A 17,533-nucleotide genomic window follows, 5' to 3' on the forward strand; every position below is an offset into this window, starting at 1 on the left:
TTGCCTCAGTTTCGTCACCTGTCAAATAAACTGGAAAAGCAAATGGCAAACCACTCCAGTATCTTTCCCAAAAAAATCCCAAATGAGGTCATGATGAGTCAAATACTAGTGAAAAATGACTCAATGACAACAAATGTACATATATGCATATATACGTGTTTAATGATAAACACATGTGTATACTTATACATGCATATATGTATATCTAAATATATATCTTGACAGATACAGTAGAGACAGACAATGCTGAAGTATAAGGACACAATAAAACAAGGAGGTTCAACTGGATTGCACTTAGAAAACAATTCTGTTTTTCATCACCCAAAGCATTTTCCTAAGACAAAAATCTATATTTTAATACAAATAATATTCCAGCTACATTATATAGGTGAGAACCATTAAACACTATAATCTCCCAAAATTAATACTTGAGTGGCAATAGGCAGATTGTATAAATGTGTTATAGTACATTATCAACAACAATCATTCACAAGAAGTAGTATTAAAATATAACCCAGGAGATATAAGCCTGTAAATGAGCAATCCAGGTACCAAGGTACAAATAACGCAAAGGAACTTAGAGAAAGTTTCCCAGCAGGTTCGTAGGATATTCTCTAGAAAATAAGAGATAAGTCCATTAGACTTGAACAGAACACTAAGGTAAAGAAGAGAGGTTGTCACCCTATGCCACTTGAGACAGTAGCCCCATTAAAGAAATCATAGAACCACTAATGGGTCTAAGTAAGTTCAGAGGTTATATCATTAACAAATACTAGGAAAGAATCAAAGTCATAATTATATGATTGCAAGTTTATCAACCAACATTCAGAGATTATGGATAAGAATTTTGGACAAAAAGCAATATAAATTTAATCTATAAGTTTCATTTTTTAAATAAAATGGAACACCCTATTCCAAGATAAATACAAAATGGGCAAATGACTTAAATATAGGGAGGAAAATCATGAATAAATTAGAACATATACCTGTCAGATCTGTGGGAAAGGAAGGAATTTAAGGTCAAGCAAGAGATAGAGAACATTACAAAATGTAAAATGAAAGATTTAGATGACATCAAATTATAAAGTTCTTATACAAACAAAACCAATGTAACCAAATTTAGAAGAAAAACAACACATTGGGCAAAAATCTTTATAACAAAACCCTCTGACAAAGGTTTAATTTCCCAAATATATAAGGAACTAAGTCAAATTTGCCAAAAATCAAGCTATTCCCCAATCAACGAATGGTCAAGGCATTTGTCGAATAGGCAGTTCTCAGATGAAGAAATCAAAACTATTAATAATCACATGAAAAAGTGTTCTAAATCCCTCCTGATTAGAAAAATGCAAATAAAAATAACTCTGAGGTACCACCTTACACCTAACAGATTGGCCAATATGGAAGCAAAGAAAAGTGATAAATATTGGAGGGGAATGTGGGAAAATTGGGAAATGAATACACTGCTGGTGGAATTGTGAATTAATCTAACTATTCTGGAAGGCAATTTGGAATTATGCCCAAAGGTCTTTAAAAGATTATCTCTCCTTTGATCCAGTCACTATTGGAAGATGCAGCTGTACCATTTCTTGTACCTGAAATAGGATTAAGGAAAAGTTTTATTTATTTGCAAAAAAGGGGAATAATTTCTATTTTTTTTTAAAAAGATAAATATATTTAGGAGTCCTCACTTGCAAACTATTTTTTTTGTACCAAATCAATGATTAAGTGGCCAAATAAAGCCACTAAATTACTAGCAAGTGGATGTGGGTGGTCAAAAAATAGGGAGCTGCTACACACAATCATTATCTACCTTCCTAGTAATTACATCCATGTCTTCCTCCTGTATAAAAACAACATATGGCAAACTGACAGAACCAAAGAAAAGACAATTAGGAAAAAGCATTGACTTCACCCCTGGAGCAAGGCATGATTAAAACTGGGAGACCTAAACACCCTTTCTAAGCAGCTAACATTACATCATAAAGACAGGCATAAACTTGTGGCTCAATAAGAATTTTTAAGAGCTTGAGGAAATGAATGAAACAAACATGGTAGTGGGATCCAAGAACCAGTGTCCTAAGCATGTTACACTTCTTCCCTAAGGGAATAGATGACAATGAATACTTTGGACTAAAAGAAAAATACTGCAACAAATATTTGAAGAACAAAAAATGTAAATGAAAGATTTAACAACAGTCTTCACTTACCCATACAGATTGAGAGTTTTTTGTGTACTTCTTCTTTATCCACAGATACTTAGTAATTTTGACTTGTGCCAAGGATAGTTAAATCCCAGAACTCTCTGATGAATTGTGGCAGAATATAAAGTTTGCTCGAAAGAAGTTCATGGAGTACCAATGAGAGCTGCAGTAACTAAGTCCTGTAAAGAACTCTTGTTATACTGGACCATATTGGGTTGTAAGCTGTGTTGGCAAAGGATATACCCACCCTAAAAACTCAAAGATCTTCTAAGAATCAAAATATGAGACATTTAAGTTATTAGATAATATATCAGAAAAGTGTCACTAGCTATAACAAAGCGTGGGAGTAAACTAATGCAAATGTGAATAAGATCATCATCTTCATTTGCCTTAACTGTAATAATTATAATGATAAATATATAAAATCTTCTGGCAATCTGGGAAATTAAAATGTAAATTGAGGGGCCCTATTAAGATAGTGCTTCACACATATTAAGTACCTGAGTGTTTGCTTAATAAATGCTCATTCTATCTATCTATCTATCTATCTATCTATCTATCTATCTATCTATCTATCTGTCTGTCTATCTACCTATTTATATCTTTTCATTTATTTATATTAGTCTGTCTGCCTGTCTATCTGCCTGTATACAAAGGTCTTACATCAGTGCTTGGCTAGATAGCCTGGAAGAAAGTGAGCATTCAAAAAGTATGCCAGTGTGAAAGTGAAGGGTTTTGGTGACAGTCTGTGTGTCCACTGTTAGAATAGAAATGAATATGAATAGGCTCATTATCAGAAGACTGGCCACCAGGTAATTGATTTCTTGGCCATGGCAATTCATGAAAAATCAATGAATCACCAAATTATTTAAGTATCTGAAATTTTCCAGGCACTGTGCTAGATATTAAGGAGACAAGGAGAATGAAACAATCCAAATTCCGGGGGAATTTGCATTCTAAAATCATCTCTTAAGAGAGTGAGAAGGAGAAAGAGGAGAGGAAAGAGACAGACAGATAGCACTTTCTTTTAATTGCTTACTCTGTGCCAGGCACTGTGCTGTGCACTGAAAATGCAAATACAAACAAAAAGAGAGACTGTCCTCTGCTCTTAAGAAATTTAGATTATTTTTTAAATCCCTTTCTTCTATCTTAAGATAAATACAAATAACAATTCCAAGGCCAAAAAGTAGTAAAGGCTACAAAATAGGGGTTTGATGAATTGCCCAGGGTCACAGATAGGAAATGCCTTGATACTAGATTTGAACCCAGGTCCTCCTGACTCTAGGCCTGGCACTCTATCCACTGAGACTCCTAATTGACCCAAGAAGTTTACAATCTAAAATAAGTGAAAACAGCACATAAAAGGGAGCTGAAAAGGTAGGGGTGGAATGGGGAAGTTACCCCTGAGATATAGAGGGGTAGTGAGCTATGTTGGCAGAGAGTAGACCCATACTAGTAAACTCATATATCTTCTAAGTATCAAAGCATGAGACATTTAAATTATTAGATAATAAAGAATTCCCTGGCTGACAGAGCTAGAAAACATTAAAAGAGGCAAACATGGGGAATAAGGGACTCTTGTAAGCAACTGTCTTTGAAAGTGTGATTCATCATCTAAGTAGTTCATAGCTGTGCATCTATGTGTGAAGGACTTCCTAGAGGAAAATCCTGATTTCTGAAAAAATGAACCTTACTATTTAGGGTACTAGTGATGCTCATTTTTTCAACTTTCTTACTATTTGGTGAAATACATAATTTCTATGTTTTATATATGTATATGTATATATATATACATACATACAAACAATTACCTCTCTCTCTCTCTCTCTCTCTCTCTCTCTCTCTCTCTCTCTCTCTCTCTCTCTATATATATATATATATATATATATATATATATATATATATATATATATATATATATTAGGTCAAATTAAGATCTAAGTTAATCCCTAAACAAGGGACACATATAAAATGCAATAATTCTAATGTCTTATATTAGACAGCTAAAACTATGTGAATAGTAGTTGAATAAAAAATGATTTTATATTTTAAAGTGTTAGTTTAATTACTGAATAATTTCCTGGTCTTCTGGCCAATTACAGTCTCAAACTCATAACCAAACATAGCTGCATTTGAAATTAGAATAATAATATTTAAACACAATGCAGTGATTGTTTTTAATATGAGCTGCAGAAGTTTTAACCTTTGTAGCTTTGCCAGAATAATCAGGCTGCCATCAAGTGTATTTAATTAGTTTAAATATCCTTTTATCAGAGCTTCTGCCTTTCCAGAATAAGCACTATAACATTTTTGGCTGCCAAATCATAAAGCAAATGTGGTTCCCATGTACATTTTAATGTGGTCAAATCATTCATTATAAATGCTTAACACCATCATTCACATCAAACAGAGGAAGTTCTTCATTTAATTCATGACATAAATCAGATGTAATCTAGATATTTTTAGTCTTCAATGTTTTTAGAAATGATTTTAAAAAAACCCATCCTGTTTAGAAATAGTATACAAAGAGATGGATTTGTACACCAGCAATATAGATTTTATATTCTAAATTATTGCTTCATTTGGTAACATTATAACATCATAAATCTAAAGCCAAAGCTCAGAGGCCAACTGGTTCACATCCCTCATTATATATCTGAGGAAACTGAGGCTTAAGCAGGTTAAGTCACAAGAGTAGCGAAAGTGATTCATTATCAATATCAAAAAAAAGATATTCATTTGAGGGGGAACTAAGCCAACATTCAGTTCCTTTCGCTCTTTCAAGAAACTAAATAAGTATTTGTGGACTAGACAGGGTACTTAAGCTGCATTTATGTTTCTTTGGAGAAATGTGTTCTTTCCTTCAAACAGCTCACAAACATTCTCTGAAACACAACCCACTAGTAAGGTAAGGAATACATACATAATTACACATATGTAAACATGTAAGAACATCTTCATATACATATAAGTACATATATGTATATCTAATACATATATTATGAGTATCTAATAAGGTTATATATTTCAGTATATATACAGAGAAATGAAAAAAAGAGTAAGAGAGAGAGAGAGAAAAATATTGATTTTCTATTACTCTGAAAAAAAGATGGGATGTGATGAGACTAAGGATAGATGTTAAATAGATAGATGTCACTGACAGTAAAGGTCCAGCCAAAGTGGATTGGTACCCACCAGTTTTCAAACATTCTTAGAACTTTCCTATGATAGAATTTTTGCTCTAACTTCTAGAATCTCATCCCTCATTTCCCCCTAATGAAATTGTTCCTCTCTTTCCAGATCCAGATCAAATGGTGGCTATTAACTTCAAGTCTTCTTCTTTAATAGTACAAGTACTCTCTTCTGAATTTCTACAATACAAGTTGTACTTTTCTTGTGACATCCATCAAATCCTAACTTCTGTCATTATTTTGGGACATGTTAACAGAGAGATTTTTTTTTCATCCCTGTATCTTCTACAATCTGTAGAAACGAGCTCCTTACAAAGTATATGAAATAAAAGTTGAATTAATAGCATGCAACCTCAAGAATCAAGGAATGTTAAATTTGAAAGGAATATCAAAAGTCATCTAATTCAACTCTGAGCACACTGCAACTAAATCCCTGATTTATACTCTGAAAGTTACATTGACAGTGAATAAACAAATATCAAACACATTCATTGTTATAGTCTCATTGTAACATTGTTCATTTACCAAAAAAAAATCTTACCTTCTGTCTTAGAATAAATACTAAATCACAATTCTAAGGCAGAAAAGTGGCAAGGACTAAGCAACTGACATTTGGTGACTTGCCAAGGGTCACAGCTAGAGGTCATATTTGAACCCAGGTCCTTCTGACTCCCAGCCTAGCCCTCTATCCACTGTGCTACCTAGCTGTCCCATAATATTTATTCTTAATATTAACAACTTTATATCCGGTATTTTACTAAAGTAAAGCTGCTGACAATGGGGTATATGAATTTGTAAAATTTAGCTCATACACTTGTACTGGTTCTGAATGGAAATACAAGGTGACTCTGAGAAACATTAAGAACTATGAGTTTTCATGGTTTCCAATCCCTATAGGACTTCTAGAGAACGTTAGTGCTGTCCTAGCTAGACTTCTCTGGGGACTGCTGAGGAATAAAACAATGAGGATTGCATCTTGACTGCTCTTCAAAAGCTGAGGATGACTAACTTATAATACAATAATTAATTGCGATTCTAGATGACCAGTGTTAAAGAATGCACCCAATTCCTGATACTGAGATGATGAATAAAATATGTAGAATTAGACACAATTTTTGAACATTGCTAATGTGATCATTGGTTTTGTTTGATTATGTATATTTGTTATAAGGGTTTTCTTTCTGTTATTTTTTTCCATTGCGGTGGAGGTGAAGGGAGAAAATACAAATGAATTATAATTTAAAAAATTAATAAAGACAAAACTGAGAAGCCTTATTAGTAAAGATGCCATGGATCAAAAGAGCCAGAAATCATTCAACATAATGACAATTGAATGAGTGATTACTTATTAGTTTGATCTCAAAACACAAACAAGATTACTGAAAAGTTTAAGCTAAATCAAGAAGGTTAAAATGAGAACAATTTTGAGCTTGCCTGCAGAATACTAGCCAATTTCCTTTTCCTCAATGCAATTGAAGTTTTCAAGAAGGCCCCCCTGCACCTTTGACAGCCCTGTAAAGTCTAATTTTTATTAAGACTTTGAAAATTCACATATCCATCATCTTAGACACCTTGCCTTTACCAGAGACTATTTAAAGCAAGCCTTCATGGATTTCCCAATTTTTCAAAAAGAGTTAAATCATTCTTTTGATCAAGCTTTCACTTTACAATTTTCTAGAATTCAAGAAGAAGGGATTCCATAACCTTCTTTACTCAAACTTTGGTAGGGGACAACATTTTATGAAGCAATAAAGAGCTTGAAATAGAGACAGATACAAAAAGACAGAAACAGAAAATGTGAGCATTTATAAGGCTTGTGCCTAGTTATTGTGCTAAGAGCTGAGGATACAAACACAAGAAAACTAAATGGTTCCTACTCTCAAGAAACTTGCAGTCTGATAAAGGACATGGAATTGTCCTTTCATAAAGGAGAGCTAGAAAGGGAGAAGAGCAGAGAAACTCCTGGTGACAGAGTGTAACAGTTTGGAGGGTGAGTTGAATTAGATTTATAAGCAACATCTACTTCCTTAAAGCTCACCAAATAAAGGAAGTTCGTCTTGACCTCCTTTGGAAGGGACAATCCTGGTCACGGATTCAGTAACCAGGAGAACAAACTCAAGACAGAGGATTCTCAAGGTGGGCAAGGCTGCTAGTGAGTAAATAACATCATCCAAATTTTTTTGTTCTCACATCAAAATTAACACATACTGAATTGAATACATTAATTTTTTCATTAAAAACAACAGTTTTTCTTTCTAACTTCCTTATTGATTCTACGAGGTCATCATTCTCCCATGGTATGAACCTTAGAAGTATCTTTGATTCATTTCTCACTCTCTTATAAAACATGCCATTGCTTCTCCTATAATAAATCTTTAATCTCTCCCTTCCATGTCATTTCCACTGCCACCAGTCCAGCTTAAAGCTTCTTTGCCCAGAGGTTTGATTTGCAATGTCTTCTTAATTAGTTTCCAAGTCTAGCCTCTTTCTCCTACAATTTGTCTTTCTTACTGACAATATACTAATTCCCCTAAAGCAGTTTCATCAAGTCACTACCATAAGTCAAAAACTATTAATAATTCTGTGTTGCTTATAGGGGAAAGATAAAACCAATTGGCTGGGATTTAAGGTTCCTCATAATCCAATTCAAGTCTTTCAGCCTCAATTTTTACTACTCTCTAAAATATACCTTCCACTGCCACCCACGTATCCTGCAATTCAATTCAATCATTAATAAAACAGACCTTGTGCATTCTGCTTTTTTATGACTAAGTGTCTTAAGCTCTTTCCACCTCCCCCAAAATACCTTACTCCTCCCTCATGTAAACAAATTCTACTTATCTTTTAAAATTCAACTCTAATACTACTCATCTTCCTTGACCACATCAGACTACAATAATAATTCCCCCTTGAATAGATTTGTTAGTTATTTTTTAATCAATTCCATTGATATTTTGTTTTTCTATCACCTATATTTCCAAACCAGCCCTATCTTTACCTCTCCTTAATAACAGTTGATTTAATATAAAATTTAAAAGAAAAGAAAACAATTCAGAAAAAGTAAGCAATGTATTATTCATTCATTTTAATTTGGAAAGGTAGGATGATATAATATATGTAGAGCCAACTTAAGATTCAGGAAGAACTGGGTCCAAGTTCTGCTTCTGACAGATATTGGCTGTATTCCTCTTATACAACATAATCTCTAAGTGCAAAAAGCAAGATTTTATGATGATAAATTACAAAACAATTGTCTATTAGCATTAGTGGAAAGAGTTACCTGGTCAAGAATTCCCTGTATCATTAAAAACATGCACAAAGTTGGACATACATAAGTATGAATATGAATAAATATATTGCATATAACTCACACATATATATGTATTTGTATGTATTCTGTATATGCATCATTTCTTAGGAGATAGATTGGTTGGTGGTTGTCCTGTGTGCTTGTTAAAGAGGACCAAAATATCACTGAATGATGTCTTTTGACATGCACATAAAAGGGATTGCAGTACCACAGAGTTGCATAAAGTTGTCAGCCTCATCCTCTCTTCCAGATTCATCAATGTGCAGTGGCAATATTAAAATCAAGATGACTGGTGATGGCTCAAGATCAGCAGTTGTCCTTGGCTTCTTCAAAGGCCAACCAAGCTTTAAGCATGCCCACAGCATCTGCTTCAACTACCTTCATGGTCATTGGAACAAATTGTTCTCCTCCATCCTTGTCTTCTGGGAGAAGTCTTTTAACTCACCCAAGGTTTTAGGTTTGTTGGTTACCTTGAACCTGGTTTAGTCTGCCTGCAAAATGGTTTGCCCAGGTGTGGCTGCCATTGATGCTACAGCTTCTTGGTCCCACAGATCAAAGCTAGATGGCAGGGATTCACTAAAAAACATAACGCATCTGGGAAAGTCCTCACACCAGAGGTACTAGTATTCCCTGAACATCCTGTACACAAACTCATTGAGGGGTATGCCAAGGTTTTATACATTTTGTAGTCTGTCTTCTTCTATGAGAACTTCCCAGACTGAAGTCATAGATCACAGATTTAGAGCTAGAAGGGACTTGAGAGTTCATTGATTCAAATCATCTGAATTTACAGGTAACTTGAGGTTCAGAAAAATTAACTGACTTCTGCAGCATCATAGAACTAATAAACATCTGAGGGAGGATTTAAGCTCAGTTATTCATGACTCCCAAGCCCAGCCAAGTGTTCCATCATGCTACCCTTCACAGTCATCTCCCTTTACATTTATGAATACTGAGAGTTTATACCACACTTTTAAAAATGTATACTATTTTATATTTTTGTATATATCTTGATGAATTGCCAGCAGTTGTAATATCTGATCTTAAAGCTGTTTACTCCACAATAGTCACTGAAATACATGTCAGTCAATGTTTTCTTCAGACTGTTATTTCACTGGTGTAAGAAAATCCCAACAAGGAAACTCCTTTTTCCAACACAGAGAAGTATCCATTCTAGAACTTAAAGCCTTAAAAGTTACTTAGGATTCTGAAAGACTGAGCAATTTGACCACAAAGTCAATATTCTATCAGAGGAAGGACTGCAACTAGTTCATCTTGACTCTGGGGTCAAATCTTTTTTATCCACTACCCCACTCTAATGAACCCAATCACATCAATCATATCTTGTCCAAAAGTAGGTGAAATCAGTAATGTGGCATAGGAGATATAGTACTAGATTTGAATGTAAAAAACTCAATCTTGGTTCTGTTAATTAATAATTTTGTCCCCTTGATGAAGATGATTTTCCCCCAAAGTAGATTGTAAAATCCTTCAGTTGGAAACATTGTCATATTACTTTTTTCCCCTAATTACTCCTGGTATGATGATGAACAGAGCAATAGTAGGTCCTCAACATGGAATAAAAACATGTTTGAGCTACTGATCAATAATTTTAAATAAAACATCATTTATATAGTATTTTATGTACTCTACATTCACAGGGTCATAGATCTGAAAAGAAGCTTAAAGACAATTTTGTCCAATTCCATCATTTTGCAGGTAGATAAACTGAAGCACTGAGGGATTAAAGTGATTTAGCTGAATGTTCTTTTCCCTCTGCCTCACTAATAACATTAAATAATTTTAACACATTTTGCTTTATTAATTATTATTTGTTATTATTGTATTATATTAAATTATATTATTTGTTGAGTGGGAAAACAGTCCTGCAAAAATAACCTATTAAATATACAAATCTGATTTTAACAGAGCAAAATGATCTAACCCCAAACATCTAGTTGATGCAATGAAATAACACTATAGACACAAGAGAACCTCAACTTACAATAACTGAATTCAAAGGTACTCACAGGTTCTCCTCTTTGGCCTTCTGGTCCTGGAGCTCCTTGCTGTCCTGTATCTCCCTTTTAAAATATATGATAAAGAACAAATAGAAAAGTCTTTTTAAGGTAATCTTTGTGATCTGAAGCAAAGAATAACAAATGAAGAAATATCTTAAAGCCTATGAAAGTTATCTTCATTGACTGGCTTACACCTAAAAAAGGAATACTTTGAGATGGAAAAATTACAGTGTTTTTAATATCCAAATTACTATTTAGTATCCCAGGATAAAGCTAGATGGCACAGTGGATTAAGCATCAGACCTAAAATAAAAAAGCCCTGAATTTAAATCCAGCTCCAGACATTTCCTAGCTATTTAACCCTGAGCAAATTACTTAACTCTGCTTGACTCAATTTCCTCATCTGTAAAATGAGCTAAAGAAGGGAATTCTAAAGCATTCCAATATCTTTGCCAAGAAAACTCCCAATGGGGTCATGAAGTCAGACACCACTGAAATGACTGAACAACTGCAAAGCAGATAATGTTAATCAAGGAAGAATTGTGGTCATTTATATTCACATTTCAGAATGCTAATGCAATGAGCCACTCTGTTTTTAATAGAAACATCACAAATATTATATCTAATTATACATGATTCTGAAACATTTGCACCTACTATTCATTGCACAATACTCTCTCTTTCCTGTCTTCACCTGTAGACTATTCCCCATTCTTGGGATGCTCCTCCTCTTCACATGACACCTCTTAGATTCCCTAGATCTTAATTCTAAAACCATCTTCTCTATGGGGCCTTTCTTGATCCCCTCTGGCTTCTTAGTGATTTCATCTCAAAGTTATGTTGTATCTATAAACTTGTTTTGAATACATTACAAATATATTTAACACGTGTGTGTTTTTTCTCTCCAGAACAATGTAAACTTGAAAGCAGGGATTATTACTATTTTGGTCTTTGTATCACCAGCTCCCAGTACAGTGCCCATCTCATAGGAGGTCATTAATAATGTGTTGATTGTTTAATTAATAAATCAAATAGATCAATTCAACTAAATTCAACAAGTATAAACAAAGTGCTTACATTGTGCACAGCACAAGACAGTGGTAGGGGCTGGGATACCAAAAATAAATAAACCATGACAACACTTAATGTCTTTTGGGAGCTTTCATTCTACTGTGGAGATGTAAATATTTATTTATAATATATTTTTATTTATTATTTATGTATATGTTTATATATATATATATATATATATAAGTCCAAAGGAGTTATAAAAAATACAAAGAGATTTCAAGAAAAGAAAGTTGAGTGAGGGATGGGAAAGATCTCATGATTAGTGACTGACAAAAGATGTCATTTGTTTTAAAGTATATTCTATTGACCTAAGCTCCTGTGGCTCCTCACAATTGCATTTGGATTTTAAAAATGATTAACTCAATTTGAATGACAAGTGAGAGATGACATGGCAAAACAGAGAACTGTCTCCAGTACCAAGAAGACTCAGTTTCAAGTCTTTCCTCTGCCATAAAAAAAATTGTATGATCCTGGATATTCTCTAGGATTCTAGTTTTGGAGAGAAAAACCAATTTAGGAGTACCTTGTATCTATGAAATCACAGGTCCAATTCCTTTCTCCATCAAGATAATGTCATTTTAATTTACTCTTTCTATTCTAATTAGATCCTAAGTTTTTGATGACTTACCACTTTAATTACCTAGAAAGGCCAGTCAATTAATCAACATTTATTTAGCACCTATTATATGCCATAAATTGTGCTACTCTCTGGGGATACAAAAAGAGGCAAAAGACAGTCCTTGCCCTCATGGATTTTACAATATAATGAAGAAAACAAGATATAAAGAAATATATAAAAAGTAATCTCTATGAGAGGGGAAACAGGAAATAATTTAAAGAGGGGGAGAATTAAGGATTGGAAAAGGCTTCTTGAAAAGATGGAACAGAAAGGATGATAGGAAAGTGAGTAGATGGAGCAGAGGAGGGAGAGTATTCCAGGCATGGAGGACAACTAGCAAAAATACTCGGTCAAGAGATGAAGTGTCTTATTTGTGTAATAGCCAAGAGATCAGTATCACTGGATTAAATACTATGTACTGGGAAGGAAGATATAAGAAGATGGAAATCTAGGAGGGGGAATTTGTGTGTGTGTGTGTGTGTGTGTGAGAGAGAGAGAGAGAGAGAGAGAGAGAGAGAGAGAGAGAGAGAGAGAGAGAGAGACAGAGACAGAGACAGAGATGGAGACAGAGAGAGACACAGAGACAGAGAGGGAGAGAGGAAGGGAGGGACGGTGACACCTTCTGGTGAGTCCATGAAGCCTTATTCAGAATGTTTAAGAAAGCAAAAAATAAACTATCATGACCTTCTGCCAGGCTTTTCAACTTCCTGTTATGTGCACTCTTCCCCCATTAGTATTAGCTTCTTAAGGTCAAGAGCAGTCTTTCTTTCTGCTTTTATTTACATTCTCATCACTTAGCCCAGTGCTTGGCCCAAAGCAATAAATAAATGCTACTTGAGTGTCTGAATAGTATGAAAAAGAAAAGCAATTATACTTAAATGGTTCTAATGTTTTTAAGTTCATAGACCAAGCAAAGTACATAGTTAACTTAGCACATGACTTTTTAAAAATAATAACAAATGCTATTATTTTATATTGCAAAGTTAAAGGAATCTACATGACAAAAGTCAAATAGTTTCTGTAAGATTTTCAAATAGTTGTGAATCACTTTCATTTTTGACCAAATGACTAGATTCAGGCTATTTTTAATCTTCTTACTTTGAGGCCATATCTTTGCATGCCAAAAATGAATTCTCTAATTAGTCTAGGGCATTACATCTTGAAATGAGAACTGGTCAGTCTGGCTCATAAATCACTTTAACAATAAAAAATAAACTGAGGAAAAAGAGGGATTTTCAATATAAAATAATAAACAAGCAAACAAACAAAAGCACACACACTAAAGTTTTTTTTCAAACTATGACAGTCAACAAAAGTTCCATTTGTTACCATTTTGCATTTTGGTTTGCAAAAAACAAATATTCATGCTATCTGCAAACAATTATGCAGCATTTGTTACAGGCCAAAGAAAACATCTTATTTTTGTTTTTCCCTAGAGGAAATGAGGAGGTAGAAAGCAACATGAAGGCATTTTCTCTTAAAAATACATATAAGAATTTTTTTTATAAAATGTTATAAAAGAAAACCTCAGAATTAAGCATCTTTCTTGAACAAGCTTACTCACCAGACAAAAAATGAAAGGAAAAATAAAAACACCAACTGGAATATTTTCAGCACTCTAGTTCCACAGATGCATTCTTACAGTTTCATATTCTCATCCAAGTACCAAGACATGAATTATAGATATTAAAGCAGAGAGGGAAGGCCCAATAATTTTTCATCAATGCAAGCATTGTTGTTTTTTTTTAAGTCAGTTTAGTCATACCATATCCAACAACAATCATAGCACATTAATCAGGAATGGATTTTCCCTCTTTTATGAATACTTTATATTTCACTAGTATGATAAAATGCCATTGAAGCTGAATGTTCCGTCTAGTTCAGCTTTATTTATAGACATGGTCTGGAATCAAGTGGGGTTGGGGAGCAGAGAACAAGCCAAGTTCCTGACATTCTCATGATTCTATAGAAAAGAATATGAAATTATGAAAGAAAAGGAAATAACAGTGAATTGGGATAAAACAATAAGTGCATTTGCCAGGAATCACTTAATTTGTTAGCTAAGCTTTTAGAAATCTAGACCAATGAGGAATTAAAGCAACCTGGCAGAGACTAATGCCTTAGGGAATAAAGGAACAATTGCCTCATACTGACTCATATGGGGGCTAATTTATGGTCAGGGCTAAATAACAATTAACATGTTCTGGCCACCACTGCTTCCAGGTGCAACTTTTAGTTCTGAATTTTCTGTAGGCAAAATCATGTCCTTTGTAAAAATTATACACACACACACACACACACACACACACACACACAAAAGTGCACACACATCAGAAGTAGGTTCATAGATTTAGAGCTAGAAGCCATTTGAAGCCATTGAATTTAAGCTCTTCAATTTTAAATATGAAGAAACTGAAACCTAAGGATATTAAATGCATGTCTCAGGTGACTTAAGTAGTAAATGACAGAGGTTGAATGTGGATCCAGATCCTCTGCCTCAAAAAACACTACACTTTCCTTTGTGCCATGATCTTCCCACTCTACTTGTAGATATTAATTTGAGAACATCTAAAACTTGACTTTGTAAAAGAAAAAAAAGTCCCTTCTTTCTTTTGCTTCTTTTTTTAAAAGTTGTCTAATTTCCTCCCCACTTTCTTATTTGATACATTCAAAGTCCAGCACAGAAGAAGAGAAAAAGGCAAACTACTTATATTTGACTAAAATGGAATTTTGAAAATACAATCATGGCATTGTGGAAATGGAAAGATTGCTTCACATATGCGTGAGAAAACCTGGATTTGAACACCTGCTGGACCACTTGATCATCCTGACACCTATTACCAAAAGCCTCGAACCTGCTTTTTGCATTTAGTTTTTGAATCTTATTTTGAATATAGCTATATTTTATGCAAATATTCAGAATATCTTCTCTGCAAAAGAGAACATTAAGATCTAGTTGAAATTCCAGCCATGTCAGAGGCTTGGACTACAAATAATGATGAGTGGCAAACCAAAGATCTTTAGATTCACTTGGATATTGAGAACCAGAACAAGTAGTTTAGGGTATGAAGGGAAGAGCTCTATGACTCCCTAATGAATTGTCATTGGCCGCCTTGGGATTCTGTTGCTTATAGAATCCAAAATAATATCTAAGAATAATTCTGCAAATTTGCAGATTCTGCAACTTGTTTGTCTTTGGACAAATTACCTGACCTCTCCGAACTCCCTTTCCTGCAAAATGTGGATCATAATAGCTTTTCTTACAGAATTGTTCAATTGAGCAATCATTTAGGAAATTCTTACAATATACAATGCCCTATGATTGTATTTGGTGCTAATTGAACAGTTTCTGAATTCAATTGGGTCTAACAATACAAAGACAAAAAACTAGATGATTCTTCAATTCAAAGAGCTTTTAAAACACTGGCTGTTTGAAGGCCAAATGAAATCACTCTAAAATACTCAATTAATATTTATAATGATATGAATAATAAGTATCATCATATATCAGTTTATACAATCATATAAGCTAGTTCCAGAGAGGGCCCCAGAAATCATTTAATCATCTTATTTTATAGGGCATGGTTAGTAAGTTGCACTATACTATCACAATAATTTCACTTACTCTTATTAATCTAGTTTCCTACTAACAAAGAAAACTGCCAACCAACTCCATAAAACTGTACATTTTTCCACTTACAGTTTAGGTTCCAACTTCTATAACATATCCCAAACTCCTCATGCTGTTATTGTAACTCCAATATTCTATAATGTACATCACTCTTCTTCATCCACCTTGATTTTTTTCTCCTCCCACTGCAAATTCCTTGAAGACAATGATCATGTCTTATATGACTTCATCCCCTAGCTGTGGGGAGCTAGGTGGCACATGCTGGCCTGGAGTCAAAAGATTTATCTTCCTGAGTTCATATTGGAAATCAGACACTGGCTGAGTTTCCCTGAGCAAAGTCATTTAACCCTGGTTGCCTCAGTTTCCTCATTTATAAAATGATATAGAGAAGAAGATGGCAAACCACTCAATATTGCTGCCAAGAAAACCCAAAATGGGTCACAAAGAGTTTGACACGACTAAAAATGACAGAATTTATCCTTTTCTGTGCAAAGAAGTCCCAATCATTAGCAGTGAGAATCACTAAATGTTCAAGGGCTGATCTGAGTGCAATTGAGTAGCATTTTAAAAATTGTGACAATTGGCAAATAGTGGATTTGATTCTCACAACAACCTGGTGAGTTAGACATGATTAGATCTGTGAAGATTGGATTTAGCTATCTCCTGATTATAACAATGAAGGTACTTAGCTCTTCCTTTATAGTGAACCTAGAATTGTAAACTATAATCTATTTTTAGATTTTAACTACAAAAAAGTGTTAAGTAACTACAAAAGGTGAACTTACCAAAAGTGGTGTTAAATAACCCCAAAAGATATACTCTAAACAGTGAAGGTGAGAACTAAAGAATGGGCAGTCCTGGAGGAAAATGTCTGCTGTGATTGGTAGATGTGAAAATTTAGTGGAGGTGACATAAGAGAAAAAGATCTTTAAAACGAGGACCAAAAGGCAAAAGGAGCTGAATTTCATTTGGATTTAGATCATTCATTCGGACTCAGATACAGTCGTTCAGAGATTCCAGGCACAGACTCGGAAGAGCAACTGGAAGACAGATCCTTGAGGAGCAACTGGAAGGCAGACACCCAGACGTCTTTTAGACTGTCACCATTGGTGAGTGAAAAGCTGATTTAGTGACCCTGCCTTTCTGGAGGCATGAAGCCTCCAGGTAAGGTGCATCTTCTTGAGACTCTTTTCCCCTGGCTGGGGCTTAAAGATTTTAATTGGTATCAGAACAAGTCAGAGTTTTCTCTCTCTCTCTCTCATTCCTTAATAGCTTCCTTCTATTTTAAATATTGTAAATAATCTACCATAAATTCCATTTACTCTAGTAATTCATTTCGGGATTTAGAAATTAAATCCCTGGTGATCACCTAATAATATATTGAGAGTCCAACCACAATTAATTTTAACAGATCTTATTTTGAAGATGAGAAAGTTCAGGGAGGTTGGTCGAATGTCACATGTGCCTTCCTGACATATCCAGCCTT

At 34.2% G+C, this 17,533-nt stretch overlaps 1 protein-coding gene across 1 annotated transcript in view; it reads right to left on the minus strand.

The window, feature by feature from the left end:
- The window catches only part of COL21A1 (collagen type XXI alpha 1 chain), a 272,179-nt gene that overhangs the window by 54,354 nt on the left and 200,292 nt on the right, over positions 1–17,533 (minus strand). The window contains exon 17 of the mRNA XM_001371647.4: positions 10,736–10,789. Coding sequence (XP_001371684.2) covers positions 10,736–10,789 — 54 coding nt within the window. The remainder of the gene's footprint in view (positions 1–10,735; positions 10,790–17,533) is intronic.

This window comes from Monodelphis domestica, chromosome 2 (assembly GCF_027887165.1).
Source record: "Monodelphis domestica isolate mMonDom1 chromosome 2, mMonDom1.pri, whole genome shotgun sequence".
NCBI lineage: Eukaryota > Metazoa > Chordata > Mammalia > Didelphimorphia > Didelphidae > Monodelphis > Monodelphis domestica.